This window comes from Sitophilus oryzae, unplaced genomic scaffold, assembly GCF_002938485.1.
Source record: "Sitophilus oryzae breed Bouriz unplaced genomic scaffold, Soryzae_2.0 scaffold_706_pilon_pilon, whole genome shotgun sequence".
In the NCBI taxonomy this organism is placed as follows: Eukaryota; Metazoa; Arthropoda; class Insecta; order Coleoptera; family Curculionidae; genus Sitophilus; species Sitophilus oryzae.
Genome location: NW_022147314.1, coordinates 261,419 through 282,282, shown reverse-complemented (window position 1 = coordinate 282,282; position 20,864 = coordinate 261,419). Strand labels below are relative to the sequence as shown.

Here is a 20,864-nt window from a genome sequence, read left to right as displayed (position 1 = left end):
TGAGTCTTTTTTATAGTTCTTTTTAAATTAAAATAGATTATAATAGAATTAGGGACAATTTTTAAAATTGCCAAAATTTGTTTTTTTTTCAAAATATCTAGTAAGCCATGAACTTTTTCAAAAATCTGAAAGGCACATATTTATGACCCCACAAAACTGCAATTCTTTCCCCATTTAACCGACTCTCTATCTCCAGTAGTTTCCGAGATACCCATAGATAACATCGTAGGAAACTCACCCTGTATGAAAAAAACATTCTGATGATGTTTTACAAAAGTACGAATAAACTAGATGATCTAGATTATAGACACATATTTCCAACCTAAATCTTCAATTACCTGTGAATTCTGCTGCTGTTGTTGCTGCTGCTGCATCAGCGTCTGCTGTTGTTGCATGTGCAGCATCGCCTGATTCATCGAATTCATCTGGGCCATGGGACCGCCCTGGCCTCCTATCACATGACCCATACCTCCCTGGCCGCCTCCCATACTCGCCTGTTGGGCGCGCATCTGTTGCTGTTGGTGCTGGAGCGCCGTCATCTGTTGCAACGAACCTCCTCCCATATTCATATTAAATCCACCTAAAACAGAATAAAATTTACATGAAATTATTGTGGTTTTAAATCACAATTCCAATTTAGGGTTTGAAAAAACTTTTTTCTTTTTGTTATTATGTTTTTTATGTTATTATGCTTTAAATCAGTTTTAATTGTTTTAAACACGGTTATACAAACTCCAAACTCAAGATTATATTTAAAACTTGTTTATAATTGTATCTAATCTTAGTGCAGCTCTTGCTTGTAGGGGGCGCCACCTACATGTCTCTACAAAATTACATTTTTGAGTAATATCAATGATTCCTTTGTCATTTATAGGTCAAAAAGGGGGGTATACTTGTTAACGTTTGATATGGACAACCATTCGAGATGAATTATAACAATATGGTATATAGTTTTTATTAAGAAGATTAGAAACATTAAAGTTTTAAAACCCTGTCAAAGTTTACAGAATTGTGTAAACTTTGACTGAAAAATATCTTGTATCTCAAAAACGAACGCCTTGCAGACATATTTAGATATAATACATACTTTGATGTTTGTTAAAATTGTTGTTTTAATTATCTGCTGATGATTCTATCATGGTTAGCGAAACGCGCGTCCAGTGTCTAAAAGTAAAGTGTTGTAGAGTATTGCAAGTAGTTAGTGTTTTCTCATCAGTTCTGTTATCAGAGTTGGGTACTTTTTTATTATAATCAGTTAAGCAATTTTTTTAGGCAGATAGTAGGTTGAAGTGATTACATTTTTCCTTCCATATTAGAGTTAGATATAAGAGTAATTTATTTTTATACACTTGTTTTTAATCAAAATGAGTAAAACGACACCCCTCTTCAGCTTAGATGTTATGACGCGTCTGCTTTTCTGAACATAATTATAGTTAATTCTTTATACAATGAAATACAAAGCTTGTGCTAAATAATCAAGTTTTGGTATATTTTCACAGAATATACTAACGAAAAAGAAGCCCAAGTTCCTTGTAATAAATCGGTTCCATTTTCGTAACGCCATCTCTCGACATAGCTGACATTATAGGTTAGCAAAAGGGGTGCGGGGCCGGGGGGAATTGTAAAATACACTTTTTTATTTTAATTATTTTTATTCGCTATTTGCAATTTTATTTTAAAACATATTATGTGAAACAATCACATAATATGTCTTAAAAATAAAATTACAAACGGAAACAAAAGGAATTAAATAATCTGAAGTTTACTGATAAAAAAGATAGGCTATGCAAATTCATAAGTATATTAAGTATAACCTCTTTGGTATAACATTGTTAAACAAACATTAACAAATCATAACATATCAGATCATAGAACTAAAAAAGTACTATTACATAAAAACAGGTGATACAATACTTCAAAATTAATTTTAACATAATATCAAAACCGAGAAATCAAACTGCAAACACAACCACACTTATCACAACAGAAATTAACACACACTTCCGCGGCAAATGTCCAAGAAAGACTGATCATTCTGATTGGTCCTGGTCCGGTCGTAGCTCAAGTCGTATTGTCGGTAAGCAAAATCCCTGTCCAAAAATTTTGACGATCAGCGCCATCATCCGTCATAATTGGGAAACTTTTGCTGGAACCATTTTTAATATTTCACTTACATGGCCCTGGTATATTTTAAAACCCCAAGAGAGTAGAATATCATTAGATATTTTAATTACATACGTTATTTATACGGTAAAACGGTAATCTCTAACTCTAAAAAACCCATTTAGCTGAGGCTCACTGCAATGCAATCAATGGAATTGATATATCTGACAAGAGAACATATTCCCGACAAGGTTGAGAATGTTCAGCACCTAAATCTGCATAACACAGTTGGCATATTACACTTCTAAGCACAAAAGTATATATGATTAAGGAATATAATTTCAGCAGTTTTACTAGGATTATTTTTGAAATGTACAACACATACCTTGTTGGAAGGATGGCCTCATTGCACCAAAGTTCGCATTCTGCTGTTGGGACATCAACAACTGGCGCCATTCTGCCGAATTATTCTGCTGAATGGTTTCCATACCACCCATCGGACCAGGCTGGCGATTAAACATAGAACGTCCTGCCATTTGCTGCTGTTGCTGTTGTTGCAACATATACACGTTGGAACGTATCATTGGACCTAAAAAAAATATATCAAAATAATAACTTGGTATTACAAATGTGTAATATTAATTTACCACAATTCATGAAAAGAATTATGTAAACTATGAAGGCACGTTTCGTTTTAATCTCACCCTATTCATCAGAGACAGTCGACTTGACTAGTTTTTGAGTATTCGCGCTTCAACTGTTGTGTTTGTGCTCATACACATGCAGGCAAGCAGTCAGAACACCAGTCTCAATAGTTTTTATAAACGAATCATAATGGAACTCAGAATGCGACTTGTTACTCTTATTGAATGTAATACCACAAGATGTTTCGGGATTACCGAATAAAGGTACATTCAGGTTGAGAGCGTCGCGTCGCGTCCGCCCCATTGAACTCGAACCCCGACGCTCAGCGGACGCTAGTGCAACGCCAAACGCGACGCTGTCTGCCTGAACGGTCTAATTGAAGTTAAGTGAATTGATTCCATTTCGACACGCGGACGCGACGCAAACGCGACGCGACGCTCTCAGCCTGAATGTACCTTAATACTTTTACCTGACACGAAATGCGTTACCCGGCAACACTACAACTCCGAAGGAGGAGTAGTGTTGCTGGTATCAAAGTATTAGGTAATCCCGAAACATCGAGTTGTATTCAATAGATTATACAACGAAATAAAGTACATATATCCTTATCTTTCTTTTGCCAACTGACAGAAATGACTTCTGAATTAATATTTCAAAAAATAACAATTATTACAACATGGCCACCAAGCGATAATCGCTTAAATGATTATCACTTACTTATTAATCACATCCTTCTATATAGGAAAAATATACATAGAGTTGTATAATCTAGATTAGTACGCAGAGTTCCATGTAAATTATCTAAGTCTACTGGTTGTCTAATGAATAGATGACTGTAGTTTTAATCATGGTATGAATAAATGACTAAAAATATAGTTGATTGGATCTGCATTAATAAATAACTTCAAATATTTAAATATTTGCTTTCCTATATTGTGGTGAATTGATAGATATGTTCCAAAGCGTCGAAAAACCGTAACCGAATGATTACGCCCATGCGCAGTGATTGAAATGCGTGATAACCGATAAAGATGATCGATGGGATGGTTCTGTATAGGTTCCAACCTAACTTGTGACGGTTTCGTTACGGTAATTTCGATACATGCCTTGAATTGAGAACTGTTTAGGGTTGACCGGCGCGGCGCACTAAGCATTTCAGTCTCAGACAAAATAAAAATTAAACCCATTTTATTCCCGGCTGTTTGGCGTGGTTTAATCTCTTTATAAAATATATTCCTATTTGAAAATGAGTATAACATAGAAAATAGCATTAACGATATTTCAGAATCTTTTATTTTTTCAGCCATTTTTTAAACAATTAAACAAAACACATAAAAAATAAAATCGGTGGTTAAAGATTAATAATTCCTTAAAATGACAATCGTCTTCTTACTCTTGTTTCTCGATGATCAAACGTCTTTCGAAGGCCAGTCAAAAATCTAAATATCCTTTACTTATTACAATCAAATATCATCATCATTAATTCTTCTCAGAAAAACGATACACAAACCGTTCCAACTAGAGTAATTATTTTTAACATCCCATGCTTACAAACCGCAACTTTATAATTTAAAAACGATTTATTCATAACGATACCAGGATTGCTTGTTGGAACACAGCTAATTTTAACTTTTTTTTATACTCTATATATTTTAAAAAAGTTTATACTAACCTGATGGAGGTATCGGTTGGTGTGGCATCCTGCGCATATTAGGTGGGGGAGCTGGTGCGCCGTATCGCGGTTGCATACCCTGTCCCAAGCCTGCGCTAGTTTTGTAATCCGGCGGCGGAGGTCGCAGCTGTTGCTGTTGTTGCTGCTGCATCGCCTGCGCTCGCAACATCTGTTGCAGTTTCTGCTGTTCTAGTGTTTGCGCGGACATTAGACGCGGACCCAGAGGCCCAGTCGACGCGCCCATTGGTCCGGCTGAAGGACCGCCCATTGGTGTACCCATACCTGTTTAAAAACAATGAAAAAATGTAGAAATAATTGTTACCTCTAGGGACTTTAATATATAACTATTCAGTAGCTATATAAATTTCAAACACGTATTTATGGACAGAAAATTACATATAAAGAAAGCAATTTGGCGTGGACGTCATGAAACAATTACCATATTAAACTTCTAAAAAATAAAAATTCGTTTGAAACTTAGAGAGCACTTTTTACATTTTTTTAAAATCTTATCCTAGCTAAAAAAGACAGCATGCAAAAGACATGTCGCATCAAGTAAACGAATTGGCTGATAAAACATGTGAAGCATTTATTACATGACCACTTAATCAGACGTAGATTTCTTTCGCTTGGAAAAATACTTGCTCTTCTTTTTTTATTATTTATCACGAAAATCGACATCCAAGGCCAGAAATGCCCAATCCGGTATGTATTTTCAATAAAACCCTCAAAATTTAAGCAACAATAGCAATTTTTACCTGTCTAACGCAATTTAACCACACACGGAGCCCATCTTGATTTCTTTTCTGTTTGTAATAATTGAGTAAAGTCACTGATTCTGACTGAGTGGTTTTGGAATTTTATTGCAGTTAAAATCGCAGTTTTAACTAAGCAAATCGCAGATTTAATTTCAAATTTGAAACTAAGAAAACAATATTAAAAAATAAAATTAAAATTCCTAATTGGCCAAGATTTACCATGGCTACCAACATAAAGCTCTCCAAAAAATCCTTTATGGGTATTTCGCTACTGCACTGCAAGAAAATACTGCTTGTCAGAAGTTATGTTTACAATTATACAAATTTGCCTAACAAAGAAAAAAATGCTTAACGTTTCGGAAAGTTTATCTCTTTCCGTCGTCGGAAGCAAAAAAAATACAAAGAATAAAAAAAAAACTATTTAAAATATTAAAATTCAACTATTCGAGAACACTTTACTTTTTTAAAACAGATACTTCTACAAGAAACCGTTGACGTTCTGTTAAAATTAGCGATGGGAACTATCGAATGAATTAGACTATCGAATGGTTACTGAATGAATGATTTCAACTATCGAATGGTTTTATTCGAATAAAATCATTCATTCATTTGTATACTAAAGCATACGTGACAACCTCGCTGTACCACTAAATGGTTATCGTTGAGCCACGACTATTGAATGCTTTTGATAAATGAAATTTAGTATCCGTTTGATTTTTGTGTGCGTCAGTGCATTATTAGTTCTTCCAAATTTTTATAACTTCGCCGTATAAATACTGTGCTATTTTTGCGTTTATTAAAATATTTAAAATACTAAAATAGTAGTTTTTTTAATTGACGATTGTGTGCGTGTGCAGGTGGTCAAAATTTTTCCGAAAGTTTGTGTGATTTTCCGTAGCCCGATCTTTCAATTATTTAATTTTATATGGTATATGGTCTATTTTTTAATGGGAAATTTTGAGAAGTAGCAATTTTTAAGAGAGATGAGATGAACTTACAATTAATTTTAAAAATACATATTTGTATTTTAGATGTTTTAATAATATGAATTAGTTGAACTTAATAATTATATTAATTAATGTGGTTAAGTAAATGGTTATCGAACTCAGACTATGGGGTGAGAAAATTAAATTAAAAGTTTTACACGTGCCAATTTAAAAAAAAGTTAACGATGTTTGTATTTTGTTTATGCTAATTCTCTTACATGTAGTTTTTTGCGAAGAAATATTTCATTTATTTTTTAGTAAGTAAATACCAGTAAAAGTAAATATTATTATTATTAAATAGTAATATAAAGTACCGAATATAAATAATTTTGATTTCTAATTTTTATTTATATTTTCCTTGCATTACACTGCACGCTTAGAAAATTAATAAATGTTTATATTTCATGATTTTAAAATTTGTTGTTAATATAACAAATTAGTTCTGTAATTATTATTATTTAATAAACCAACGTTGCCACAAAAAATTGAGAGACTATATTATTTTTAAATAGGATCTAATATAAATAATTTTGACATCAAATTTGTTGTTTATATTTTGCTACTACTTAAAAAAAATGTTTATATTAAATGATTTCAAATTTTGTTGTTAATAGGTATAACAAATTATTACTGTTATTATTATTTATTAAACCAGTCTTTGCTTAAAAACATTAAAAATAATTTTCCTACATCCAAAATAACAAGTATTATTGTAGTGTAACAACAGAATATTAATAAAAAAAATGCAAAATATATAGACATACTATCCCTAACTAACTAAAGCCAGACAATAATATTCTTTGCTAATATCAACTAATACTAATATATGGCAACAGCGCCCTTCATAATGTAGTTTTTGTGTAAATACTAACACCTCAATAAAAAAAATAATATGTCCTTATCTACTCCGCAAAAAATCTAAGATGCCGCCTTGTTTCATAGCATTGCCACCGACCGCTGTCGGGTTTCTCGGAAAGAAACCTACGTCGCCGGGCGACAACTAAAATCCAGTTAATATTTTATTCAAATACGTTTAAATAAAACTTTATTTTAAACGTATTTGATTTTATTATAATCGATCATGACGAATAAATGAATTTCATAAATGAATGAATTTTATAAATGAATGGTTTTTGCTGCCGAATTACTAGAATACAATATTTCAAGGCAGATGACGCGTCTATTCGATAATTTTTATTCGAATAGTTTTCAACGAATGTTTTCTTACTAGCTATCGAATTATTCGAATGAATTGCTACTATCGAATGTTTCGATAGTATTCATTCGATAGTTCCCACTACTAGTTAAAATGACATTACAATAATAAATAATAATTATAATAATAAAACTCTCTCTGCCAATTTCGATTTTATTATTTTTTTCTAATCTGACATTTTTACAAAAGCAAATTTAATAAAAATAAAAAAATAATATACAAGGTGTCCCAATTAAAAAAAAAGATAGGTTTAGGTTATATTTCGAGAACGACAGTTCCCGTGGAAATGTCTACTAGGCTCAGTTTTCACCCTTTCAATAAGTTATAAGATAACCGAGATATGAAGGGGTCGAAAAATGCAACATTTTCAATTTCGCCCCGTATTTCAGGAACTAAGAGGGCTAGGACAAATCTGTGTGTAGCATCTTTAGTTTCATAAAAAGTAGCAAAGTGATGTGAAAACCGCATCTTTGTATCACTACCCATAAGCGAGATACTCTGTAAAACTCACGAAAATGGGACACCCTATACATGTTTTGTGTCTAAAACTGGAGTGAAAAATTTATGATAAAATTACGAATTTTATTTGACACTTAGGGTAAGGAGAAAAAGCAGACGATGTCACAAAACTGATTTTTATAGAGAAAACTGATTTAATGTACCCAAATAAAATTTGGCTTCAAATAAAATTTGGCTTCAAAATAAAATTACCCAAATAAAATTTGGCTTCAAAGTTATTTGCGTTGTTATTTGGACATCGTTTGTTATATTCAGTTACAATTTAGCATGTGTTTGGGACTTGCCATTATTACTTACAAATTCCTATAAAGTAGAAATCGTTGGTTTTCCCCTTACCTTTCGATTTTAAGTGGTAAAATATTTTACCTGGTGGACCTGTCGCCCTTCTCAAAGTCTGCTGCGTAAAGTTGATGGTTTGCGTTTGCGACATCGAATACGAATCTGGATGACCGCTCAGTACATTTCCGTGGGACATATTAGGACCGCCCATCATACCACCAAGACCACCTTGCATACCGCTTTGGCCGCCCATATTTCCAGTGGGGTTTTGCATACCGCTCAAACCTTGAGGTCCGCCCATTTGTGCTCCTGCCATCTGTTGGTTCATTGGGTTCATGTTTCCGCCCATTTGCTGACTGTTGCCCTACAATTAAATACCAAATGTAATACCGAATCTTACTCATTTCTGTGTTTTCATATATGGTATTGTTGTTCGCACATTGCAACACATCTTTTTAATACAGTATATTTTGATATTACATATCCATGTTTTTAGCAAAAAAATAGTTTAGTTTTTAATAAAAATGTGTTATATTTTGATAACTTGGAAATACGATTCAAAGGAATCATAATTTTAATACCATTATCGTTTTTCTTACCTGACTCATTGGATTTTGAGAACCCATTCCTCCAGACATGGGACCCGTTTGATGTTGACTGGAAGACATAGGACTATGTTGGGCATTAGCTCCACCTGTGGGATTCTGTGAACCAGCCGAAGATGCATTGTGCTGCTGTTGCTGTTGTTGCGTGAAATGCATGCCTTGCTGTGCTGCTATTGAAACGTTGCCCTTGATATCAGCACTTAGGTGGAGTTGCTGTCCAGCAGACACCTGGAAATAGAATATTATTTTATGTTTAACTGTTTAGAATGGGATTTAAAAGAAGATAAACTATTTATTTCAATATTAAAATTAAATTTCATTTAATCATATACTAATCCCAAGTAACATTTTTCGGAGCCTAAAGTTTTATTAAAAGGTAACAGGTATTTATAAGAGGTTTATAAGGAACCTTAACATTTATACGAGTGTTTAAAGTCTTATAAGAACACTATTGGTGTTAAAAGTTTTGTAACACCTCGAAAACATACCAAAATACTTGAAGTTTTATAATATTGCATCCAAAATGTTTTCGTTACCTTATTTGTAAAACTTTTGGTATTGGTTACTTAAAGTTTTTTTTTAAAAGGGTTTTATAGCGTTCTTAAAAACCTTATTATAAAACTTTTACTCTTGGAGTTTTATAGCTTACTTCGTAAAATCCTTATAAATCCTAAGGCACCTAATAAACATTCTACAGCTACTACAAAACCTAAAGATTTTATAAAACTTATAGGCTCAGTAGCAACTCCTTTCATGTGTAGAATAGGGGGCGCTATATTTTTAAGGTTAGGTTATGTTTTATGTTCCTGTTTTGCTTTTGTAAATCAAAGATGGAAGAAGAAAGAAAAAGTTGGAAAAAATTAAATACAGTAGCAGTTTTTATAGAAAGTGCGTTAAAACCCGTAAAAATATTTTGGGAAGCACACCACCCACAACTACTAAAAATTAACAAAACTTAGACGTTCCTCAAGAAGATACATTGCCAAATACTTCGACTGAATCGACTGCCACCGATGAAGAAAGGGGTAAAGGACCTTTAGAAGAATGTATAGATATCAGGGAAATTTGGTCAAAGACGGTGTTGATTTTCCATCCTCTGTTGTTTGGACAATTTTGAAGTGCACTGAAGGGCTTTGTTTTAATTATTTTGATTAAAAAATTGTTTTGCAAAAGCCAAAACGCCCGAAACAAAAAGTGGGGTTATGGTCAATGGTCAAGTTTCTATAAATACCTTTTTGGTAACTTATAAAACTATTAAGCATCACAAAAGCACCTAAGGTTTTATTGCAAGAGCAAAATTCCCATAAGACACCTAGGGAAGTGTTATAAGAGTTTTTAAAGTGTGGATGATTACTTTAAGGCCCATATAAAACTAGAGGTTTTTAAAAGGCGAAATGGCGAACATGACGTCCTTTTATAAGGCGGCCATTTTATGTTTGTGTTGTTGTACTTACACAAAAAAGAAGAATATTGCATTTTAAGCAATATTACCGAAGCTTTAAGACGTATTTTTTCAAAAGCATGGGGTTAAGAAATGTTGCGCAGCTTATTTGCAAAAAAAAACAAATCATGAGACGTAATTTTAATTTTTTGGTTTTTACAAAATAAATTATATTTGAGTTCTAAACGGGGGCGATTTAGTTTTAAGAAGGGTAAAATGTTAATATTACTCGATAAATCTTCCGTGCCAATAAAATTTAGTCCTCATAGAATTCTAACAGAGTGTTTAAGTTGTTATGGTAATTATTATAACACGCCATTTTCATCAAAGTGAAAATCCATTGCTGTCAACTTTAAAGTACAAGAAGAATAATATTGACAAGAACTTGAAATAGAATATATTGCAAACAAACGTTGGAGAAAGAGATGAACTTATAAGGGGCGTTTTTTATTTTGATGTTAACATTTTGTTTTGATTAACAACACTATAAGGAATATAAAGGTTTTAAAGCGGTAACGCAAATGTATTCCTTGCCGCTATAAAACCTATTTATGGTTTATAAAGGTAAAGACAACATCTTAGTTACCAATAAATGGAGAGTAAAGGTCACGTTAAAGGTTTTATAAGGCACTAAAATTTGGTCACCGTTACCTTTATAAGATTCTCCAATTAAGTGCTATAGGGGTGTTATAAGGGTAACGAAAACGTTTCACGAACAATTGATAGGGTCTTAGGTTTTATTAAGTAGGTTATCGAAACGTAACCATTACCATTATAAAACAAAGAATGTTAGTTGGGATTCTAACACCGAAAAAAAAACACTAAAACTGAAAAGTAATAGTAATATTATTTTTCATCTTTGTTTCGTTTGATATTAGTCAAGGACACAGCATTTCGATTATAATGAAAGAAGTAAGAAGTAGTAAGACATTACTATGGCATCCTCTATCATCTATGTAAATATTTACTATGGTATAAAGATGCAGATTTATAAATTATGGTACCTTTGAATAAAAAGATTAAGGAAGGAGCATATCAAAAATCTTAGATCCACCGCGATGGGACTCAAATATGGCCGACTTAAATTCCGGTTTATCAATGCCATTCTAATTTTATTTAAAAAGTGTAAAACTATGATGTAGGGTAGACGTGGGGTAGACTCAATAATTTGTTGTTTTATTTTACGTTGTGAATGAATGTTGGTAGTTATTAAAATTGTTATAAAAATATATAATTCTAATAAAAATAGATAAGTTATAATAATTATTTATTAACACAAACATCCGATACGCTACTGAAGCAGGTAAGTCAAATTGACGTATTTAAATTCTTTGACATCTAATCCTTGACAAGTAATGAATAAAAGCAAAAATGCAAGAAAAACTATATAATTAGTTAATTTAAGTGAATTTCATAAATGATTGGTTTGCTACACGTATGTATAATATACAGTCACTTACCAGCGAAAAGTTATTCCATTATTTCAGTCGATTTTTTACCGAGATCTACCGCACGCTGCACAACCATTTTACAGTGTTTTTCGACAAATCGCAATAGTGTCACTGTTAATTTAAGTACTGCCACAATTTCCATTTAGATTTAATACCTTTATACAACTATCAGTAGTAGAATAAATAATAAATAACATAAAATAAGCTCAGTAAAGACTGACAAATCCACAAAATTTCAAATCAAATTCAAATGTGTCAAATGAATCGTCAATCGTCAAGGATCCCCACCCTAGGCCCTCTCTCCGTCTACCATGCATGAATACATGGATAGCATTAGACTCCTTCCTTAATCTTTTTATTCAAAGGATGGTACTGTGCCATTTTATTACTTCTATGGCAACGGCCCAGCTACTTCGATACACCGGTTTCCGAGAGATCACATTATTACCACAGAATAATTATTACTCTAAGGTTTAGACCAGGGATAGCGATGACATGCGTGTTAGTAGTTCGCCAAATCCTACAATTCGTCATAATTTATAATTCTATAAAAATATGGAAAACAAGTCTCTAAATGTAAATCATTGGTTTCATAATTTTGGTTTTTGTATTTTAAATGGCATTAAGCAAATAATTAACTTATAAAAAAAATAATAATTTTTCTATTTTTTTTAAGTCTCTACTGGTCTTTACTTTTGTGATGTGTGAGGCCACGAAAATTATGTTTTGATTTTTCAAAATTTTGACACAACGAGCTCAAAAGGTTCGCCATCACTGGTTTAGACCGTCCAAAAAATATGCTATTTTTTAAATTCGAAAGGACTTTTGAATGACAACTAAATGCATTTTGTCCATTTTTTTAAGATTTTCAACCAATGGTGGCATCGCAAGCTACATATACAGAGTTACAATATGATACCAGAAACGACGTTTTAAATACATTTTATCCCATTCGAATTAAAAATACCTTAGACTGACTATGTACTTTATATCCATTGGATGTAGACAAACAAACAGAATAAGTATGTCCTTGTGTGCTGTGCACATACTGCTGTTTGTTGGGCATTGCAAGATGAGTTTTTTTTGTACTACAACTTCTCTATTTTTTGAATAATGCTACTTAAAATAATGAATGGAACTACGACTGGGGAACCTGTAGTTGGGGATATGGACAGTGGTAGCAGAAAAATAGAGAGAAATTTCACGTCTAAAGGATAGTCAACAGCTTTTTTCAATTTTTTTCAGATATAATCAAAACTAGATTTTTCACATGTAGGTGTACTATTTTTATGATTTTAACAAGTATACTAGTTTTTCGGTAAGTTTCTTGTAAAAAGCGTGGCAGTTTTTCTTTGTTTGCCAAAATTCGAAAAAATGGATAAAATGCATCTAGAAAGTTGGTTGGCTCCTCATATATACATTTTTTTAATTTTGAAAAATAATGTTATATTCTGCATTTATATATACGACGACAGTCTAATTTCTTTCAGCTTTTAATAGAATATTCTAGTTCCTTCCTACGTTTACGCTAGAAGAAAGAAGCTGAGCTTCGACTATGACGTTCTAATTAACGCCTTGACATAGTTCCTTCAGCTAAAAGGGTCACGAGATGATAATAAAAATTCTATTTCTAGTTACCTAACCTCGCCTAATTCTATTTATTGCAATATATTATTTACCTTCGATTTTTTGATACTAAAGAGAATCATCGGAAATCATGAGGGTATCCACCGACATTAAAAATAATAAATAGAATACCGGTATGCTAAAAACAATATTCTCATAAAAAAGGTACACAAAAGTAAACTTTTTAAAAATAGATACTAGATGAAAATGATACAGGGTGGTCCGAATTGTATTCCGGAAACTTTGGCAGCATATTCTGTAGATAAAAATAAGTAAAAAAGTTCGTATAAATGTATGTCCTAAAATGCTTAGTTTCGGAAATACAGGGTGTAGAAGTTTCATTTTTATTTCGATTTTTTCCAAATAATTTCTGAAGTAACGAAAATATTTCGATGAAAATTGGTGTCTGGGAGTTTTTTGGCATGAGAAATTTGATTTTGATGTCAACAGGATTCCTATTTGTAGGGGGCGCTACCTACATGTGTTTTAAATGTTTTGAAGGGTAATAACTTTTTGTCCGTACCTGTATAAAACTACTTAGTGAAGAAATGTACATTTCCGTGATTTTCTACGTAAAAAATGTCTCTTGGTAAAAATCGCTATGAGCAACCGTTCACAAGATATTTACAATGGAAATAGTCAATACATGTCATTATTGACTAAAAATAAACATGTTGAGTATAGTAGGTATTTGACTGAAATGAGAATTCGGGAACTTTTTTAAACTAATCATAAATTTTTCTTCGAAAAAATGATGATAAAACAGTTTCTGTTGAACTTTTGGCACAAAAACATTTCAAATTTATGAATTTAGTCTAATAACTATTTAGTCAAAATGTTTAATTTATGTCAATGATAACAGGTATTGGTAATTTCGATTCCAAATATCTCGAGAACCATTACTCGTAGCGATTTTTACCAAGAGAGCTTTTTTACCAGACACTTCCAGACACCAATTTTCATCCAAATATTGACGTTACTTCAGAAATTATTTGGGAAAAATGGAAATAAAAATGAAACTTCTACACCCTGTATCTCCGAAACTAAGCATTTTAGGACATACATTTATACGAACTTTTTTATATATTTTTATCTGCAGAATATGCTGCTGAAGTTTCCGGAATACAGTTCGGACCACCCTGTATATTATCTGATTTTTGTGGATTTCGTATTAAATATAAATTTTAAAAAATATTGATTATTAGGAACATTTTTCTTATTATCCGGCCATGATCGAAGCAGATCAATTGAAGGGGTGGCTGCAATAACCAGGCAGTTCCACTTTTTTTTCGAAAATGAGATTTTTAATGAATTACCTACCCTTTAAAAAAAATCGCTGATCGTTTCCTGCAACAATCAGTTCTCTCAATATAACAGTACATAAATGGCAACGTCAGTTATAGCTGCCTTGCTCTGGGTTTGCAGAAAGTTTTCTTTAGCATTATATTTAATGGATATTTATTAAATCTTTAATAATACAGGGTGGTCCGACTTGTATTCGGTAACATATTATAAAAATAAAAATAAGTAAAAAAGTTTGTATAAATTTATGTCCTAAAATGCTTCGTTTCGAAAATACAGGTTGTAAGTGGAATTTTTAAAATAATAATTTCAACCTAACCTAACTAACGTCGATATTTGAATGAAAATTGGTGTGATTTTTCACATGAAAAATTTGATTTCGATGTCAAAATTACTCCTACATGTAGGGTGCGCCACCTATGTTTTTAAACGGTTTTGAAGGGTCATAATTTTTTGTCCATACTTGTATTAACTGTAAAAAATATACATTTCCGCTGTTTTTTTACGTAAAAAAGGTCTGTTGGTAAAAATCGAACAAACGTTCTCAAGATATTTGGAATAGAAATTATCATGTCCTCATTGACAAAAAATAAATAAATGTGATGTGTCTCTTTCTATCTAGTCAACATGTTTGTTGACTAGATAGTAGTCGATAGTAGACCAGTAGTAGTAGTAACTAGATAGTTGTTGACTAAAATTTTTAATTTGAAAAAAAATTAAAATTAATCATAAGTTTTTCCAGAAAAAAGAAATTCTAAAACAGTTTCTGATGAATTTTTGGCACAAAATAATTTCCACATTTATGATTTCAGCCAATAACTACCTATTATAGTCAACATGTTTAATATTTGTCAATGATGACACGTATAGATTATTTGATTATTTCGATTCCAAATATCTTGAGAACCATTACTCGTAACGATTTTTACCAAGAGACTAGAGATGAGCGATATCGTGATTTTTTAATCACACTGATATTTGTTACTGTGATTTTTTAATATCAGTGATTTTTAAACGTGATGTGATCACAGTTTCAATAATAATAACAAGTGTTTTCGCTCCGTCCCCGTTGCCCCGTTCCCAGTTAAGGCGTAATACTCACGTGTTTATTTATACTTTTTTTAGATTTGCGACAAAAAATTTGGGTTTTTTCATTTATCCAGTATTATTTAGTCAAGTTGCATTTATTAGCGGCTACATGCCGGGTTACAAAGTCGCGGGTTTGTTTTGTTTATTTAAGAATAATTGTTTTTCTCACCTCAAAAAATAAATAATTTTATTGCAGTGATCTCAAATCTCAAAGATTTAGCCGAGTATTCGTACGATCCGTACTTAAAACGTTAAAACATTAATTGTAGAATATATTAATATCAAATTTACATCAATAACTTCAAGATTGACGACGTACCTAAAATGTACCATCACCGTTTATAGTTAAAAAAAAAACGATATTAAACGAAAGCGAGGCGGCCGGCAATGGTAATCGGTATCGGTATTTTCATTTGGTTTATGTTATACTAAATACTTAACGGATAAACAAGTCTGTCGACTTTTTGCTCGTTTGCATAGTGTGAAAATCACATATCAATTCACGCTTTCTTCGCAAAAAAAGTAACGATCGTGATGTGATTTTTAAATATCAGTGAAAAAATCACAGTTCGTGAAATATCGCTCATCTCTACAAGAGACCTTTTTGCATAGAAAAAACGGCGGAAATGTATATTTCTTCATTTAGTAGTGTAATACAGGTACGGAAGAAAAGTTATTACATTTCAAAACAGGTAAAAAATATGTAACTTGCGCCCGTACATTTAGAATTAGCCCGTACTGAAATCAAAATCGAATTTCTGATGTCAAAAAACACCCAGGCATCAATCTTCATCCAAATATGGACATTAATTCAGAAATTGTTTAGAAAAAAGCGAAATAAAAATGAAACTTCTACACCATGTATATCAAAACCGAAGCATTTTAGAACATGGCTTTATACGAACATTTTTAATTATTTATATCTGCAGAATATGTTGTAAGAAAGGGAAAAGAAGTTTCCCGATTACAATTTCAACCACCTTGTATAGACGCTAAAGAACTAAAAACCGACAAAAAATCCTGCCGAGCAAAAAAACATTAACAAGGGCTCTAAATCTTCGACAGTTTCAATTTTTAAGGGAACAACGGCGCCCTCTCGGACGATAAGCCGTCGGGATAAATTGACATATTTATCATAGGGCCTAATGTAGGGCGATAAATCAAAGCCACCTCTGTAATCGCCGCGGGCAACTATAACCGATGACTCGGCGGGTTCGATACTGGAAATGGCAAATATCCAGATCGGGCTCGGCCAAATTTGGTTTACGAGATAGGGTCCGGATCAATATGGTCCCAAATTGAAATGGAAGATCGGCTAACCAGGTTTACAAAGGCAAAAATCCAGTATAGTGTAGAGAGGTTCCAAAACTTTTAAAGTTCGCAAAATATTTACGAGTTAAAATATTACGGTGCGTTAAAATCATTATACCGAATGTTTTTCAAAAGTGGCTCACCCCTATAACTTTTTTTTCAGACAAATAAACGATATTCGATATGTTACTATATGACAAACATCAGGTTTGATTTACGTATTTAATTATTGTCGGTCACATACTGCTTAATCGGAAACTACTATTTTTGATTTTTAACTTTGGTACTCTCGATATTTTTAGCCGACCATACCAATAGGTATGGTAGGCTATTAAGATCGGCAAAAAAAAGTTTTTTTAATTTCACTCAAAATGAGTTATTTGGGTCATAAATGACCTAAATACAAAATATTTTCATGGTGTCTGTCCGTCTGTAACACGATAACTCAAAAACCGCTAAACCGATTTTAACCAAATTTGGCACAAAATACTGTGGCACCCGAGAATCTGGCCATTAGTTTTTGGTGGGGGTGGGGTGTTGGTAAGGGGGTATGGGAGGGAGTTAAAAATTTTAAAAATCGTAACTCCAAAATTACAGTAGCTAGCGAAGTGCGGTTTTCAATTTAAGATTAGGAATAATATTTGCAACAAAATTTGTAATAACATCAAAATCAGTCAAAGTCGCAGTTTTTGAGATAAACAAATTGGAAAAATTCCTTTACTTTGAAACTAAAAGAACTGCCTACTAACTTTTTATTAACATATTTTAGTATGGGCGCCATTTTTTTTTATTTTATTTGATAATAAATGACATATAAACCATGAGTTAAAATAACGTATAATCAATTTAAAAATAACAACTTTAGTTTAAAAATATGTTTAAATCACCCTGTATGTTGTCAAAATGTGCGTTACCATTGCCCTCACATTTCAAAATCAAAAACCAAAAAAAAAATTAAAAAATCGAAACCAACCCCACACAAAATCAAAAATCAATAACCTGACAGAGCTTTTTCGAAAGCAGTTACCCTGTATTTCATTTCAATTATTTGACTTATACCGGGTGTGTCTCAAAAGTGGCTCAACTTTTTTTATTTTTTTCAGATAAAAAAAAACGACATTTAGTATGTTAGTATATGACACAAATTACGATTGATAGATGTATTCAATTGATTTTGGTCACTTCCTGTATATACTAGCGATGGGAACTATCGAATGAATTAGACTATCGAATGGTTACTGAATGAATGATTTCAACTATCGAATGGTTTCATTCGAATAAAATCATTCATTCATTTGTATACTAAAGCATATGTGACAATCTCGTCGTGCGACTAAATGGTTATCGTTAAACCACGACTATCGAATGCTTTAGATAAATGAAATTTAGTATTCGTTTGATTTTTGTCTGCGTCAGTGCATTATTAGTTCTTCCAAATTTTTATAACTTGCCTTCTAAATACTGTGCTATTTTTGCGTTTATTAAAATATTTAAAATACTAAAGTAGTAGTGTTTTTTTTTTAAATTGACGATTGTGTACGTGTGCAGGTGGTCAAAATTTTTCCGAAAATTTGTGTGATTTTCCGATCTTTCAATTATTTAATTTTATACGGTATATGGTCTATTTTTTTAATGGGAAATTTTGAGAAGTAACAATTTTTAAGAGAGATGAGGTGAACTTACAATTAATTTTAAAAATACATATGTATTTGTATTTTAGATGTTTTAGTAATATGAATTAGTTGAACTTAATAATCATATTTAAGTAATGTGGTAATGTGGTTAAGTAAATGGTTATCGAACTCAAATTTTGGGATGAGAAAATTAAATTGATTGATTAAAGTTTTACACGTGCCAATTTAAAAAAAAGTTAACGATATTTGTATTTTGTTTATGCTAATTCTCTTACATGTAGATTTTTGCGAAGAAATATTTCATTTATTTTTTAAAGTAAATGCCAGTAAAAGCAAATATTATTTTTAAATACTAGTACAAATAATAAAAAGTAATAAACATATATAATTTTGATTTTTAATTTTTTATTTATATTTTTCTTCTATTACACTACATGCTTAGAAAATTAATAAATGTTTATATTTCATGATTTTAAAATTTGTTGTTAATATAACAAATTAGTTTTGTAATTATTATTATTTAATAAACCAACGTTGCCAAAAAATTTAGAGACTATATTATTTTTAAATAGGATCTAATATAAATAATTTTGACTTCTAATTTGTTGTTTATATTTTGCTACTACTTAAAAAAATGTTTATATTAAATAATTTTAAATTTTGGTGTTAATAGGTATAACAAATTATTACTGTTATTATTATTTATTAAACCAGTTTTCCTTAAAAACATTAAAAATAATTTTCCAAGATCCAAAATAAAAAGTATTATTGCAGTGTAACAATAGCATATTAATAAAAAAATGCAAAATATATAGTCATACCACAGGTCATACTATCCCTAACTAACTATAATACCCAAGAATAATATTCTTTGCTAATACCAACTATTACGAATATACGACAACAGCGCCGTTCATAATGTATTTTCTGTGTAAATACTAGCACCTCAATAAAAAAAATAATGTGTCCTTATCTTTATCTGACTCAAAATCAAAGATGCCGGCTTTTTTCATACCATTGCCACCGACCGCCGACCGCTGTCGGGTTTCTAGGAAAGAAACCTATGTCGCCGGGCGACAACTAAAATCCAGTTTATATTTTATTATAATCGATCCTGACGAATAAATGAATTTTACAAATGAATGAATTTTATAAATGAATGGTTTTTGCTGCCGAATTAATATATTTCAAGGCAGATGACGCATCTATTCGATATTTTTATTCGAATAGTTTTCGACGAATGTTTTCTTACTAGCTATCGAATTATTCGAATGAAATGCAACTATCGAATGTTTCGATAGTATTCATTCGATAGTTCCCACTACTAGTATATACTGTGTCAAAAACACTAATTTTTAATAAAGGAGCCTTGGAAAAATAGATTTGGTCGTCTAATGTTTTTCGTTTGTTATCCTGGCCGGTTAAAAAATGTCCAAATCGTATATTTAATCATATCTCAATTTTTTCAAATGGAACAAAGTTGGCTCATTAGCATATTTAGGAAAAGCATTTTTTACGAATAATTTCGTACCACATATTTGGCATTACGAGTCAAATTGTTGTTATGAACCGCATTTTACAATTTCAAATAAACCATATGCGAAAATGTCAAAAGATGGCATATGATGTCATTCTATTCAGAGTGTCATTTTCTATCCAATAAAGTAGAAATATACTGAGGGTGCCTTTTAAAAATCAAAAGTTGTAGTCATTTCCGATGAAACAGGAAGTGATCAAAATGTGTGCTAATTTATGTCATATACTAACATACCAAATCCGTTTTTATTTCTGAAAAAAAATAAAAAAGTTATAGGGGTGAGCCACTTTGAGACGCATTCGGTATACATAAATCACTCATAAATAATATAGAGTCCATAAGTACATTCAGTAAAAGCTCCACCCCAAGAGAAATTGAAATTTTCCTGCTCTAACAACATCAACTCTTCCATTAATTATTTTCTAACTATATTCGTCAGCAAACGACCTGATTCGATTCATAATCAATTAAGTCTCTTTCCCCGAAGCCCACTCAGATATAATAATGACGTAAACGAACAATCCCCCTTCCCGCTAAACATGGTCGTTTCTATTCCATTCAGCAGCAAGAAATTTCCTGTTTTCATAATTTTATACATATATTACGTTGTTATATTTATATATCAATAAGAATAATCTTACAATTCTGTTCATAAGGAGATCATACTTAGTGAAAAGTGCGACCGATTAT

General features: G+C 31.6%; 1 protein-coding gene across 3 annotated transcripts in view; it reads right to left on the bottom strand.

Moving 5' to 3' along the window:
• The window catches only part of LOC115888292 (neurogenic protein mastermind), a 206,404-nt gene that overhangs the window by 1,787 nt on the left and 183,753 nt on the right, over window positions 1-20,864 (bottom strand). For 2 of the 3 annotated variants that reach the window (XM_030907968.1, XM_030907970.1), the window contains 5 exons: window positions 8,778-9,011; window positions 8,236-8,542; window positions 4,421-4,702; window positions 2,489-2,692; window positions 339-580 (listed from right to left, as the gene is read on the bottom strand). In XM_030907968.1, the coding sequence (XP_030763828.1) occupies window positions 339-580; window positions 2,489-2,692; window positions 4,421-4,702; window positions 8,236-8,542; window positions 8,778-9,011 (1,269 nt within the window). The remainder of the gene's footprint in view (window positions 1-338; window positions 581-2,488; window positions 2,693-4,420; window positions 4,703-8,235; window positions 8,543-8,777; window positions 9,012-20,864) is intronic. The other variant, XM_030907969.1, reaches the window with a different exon arrangement.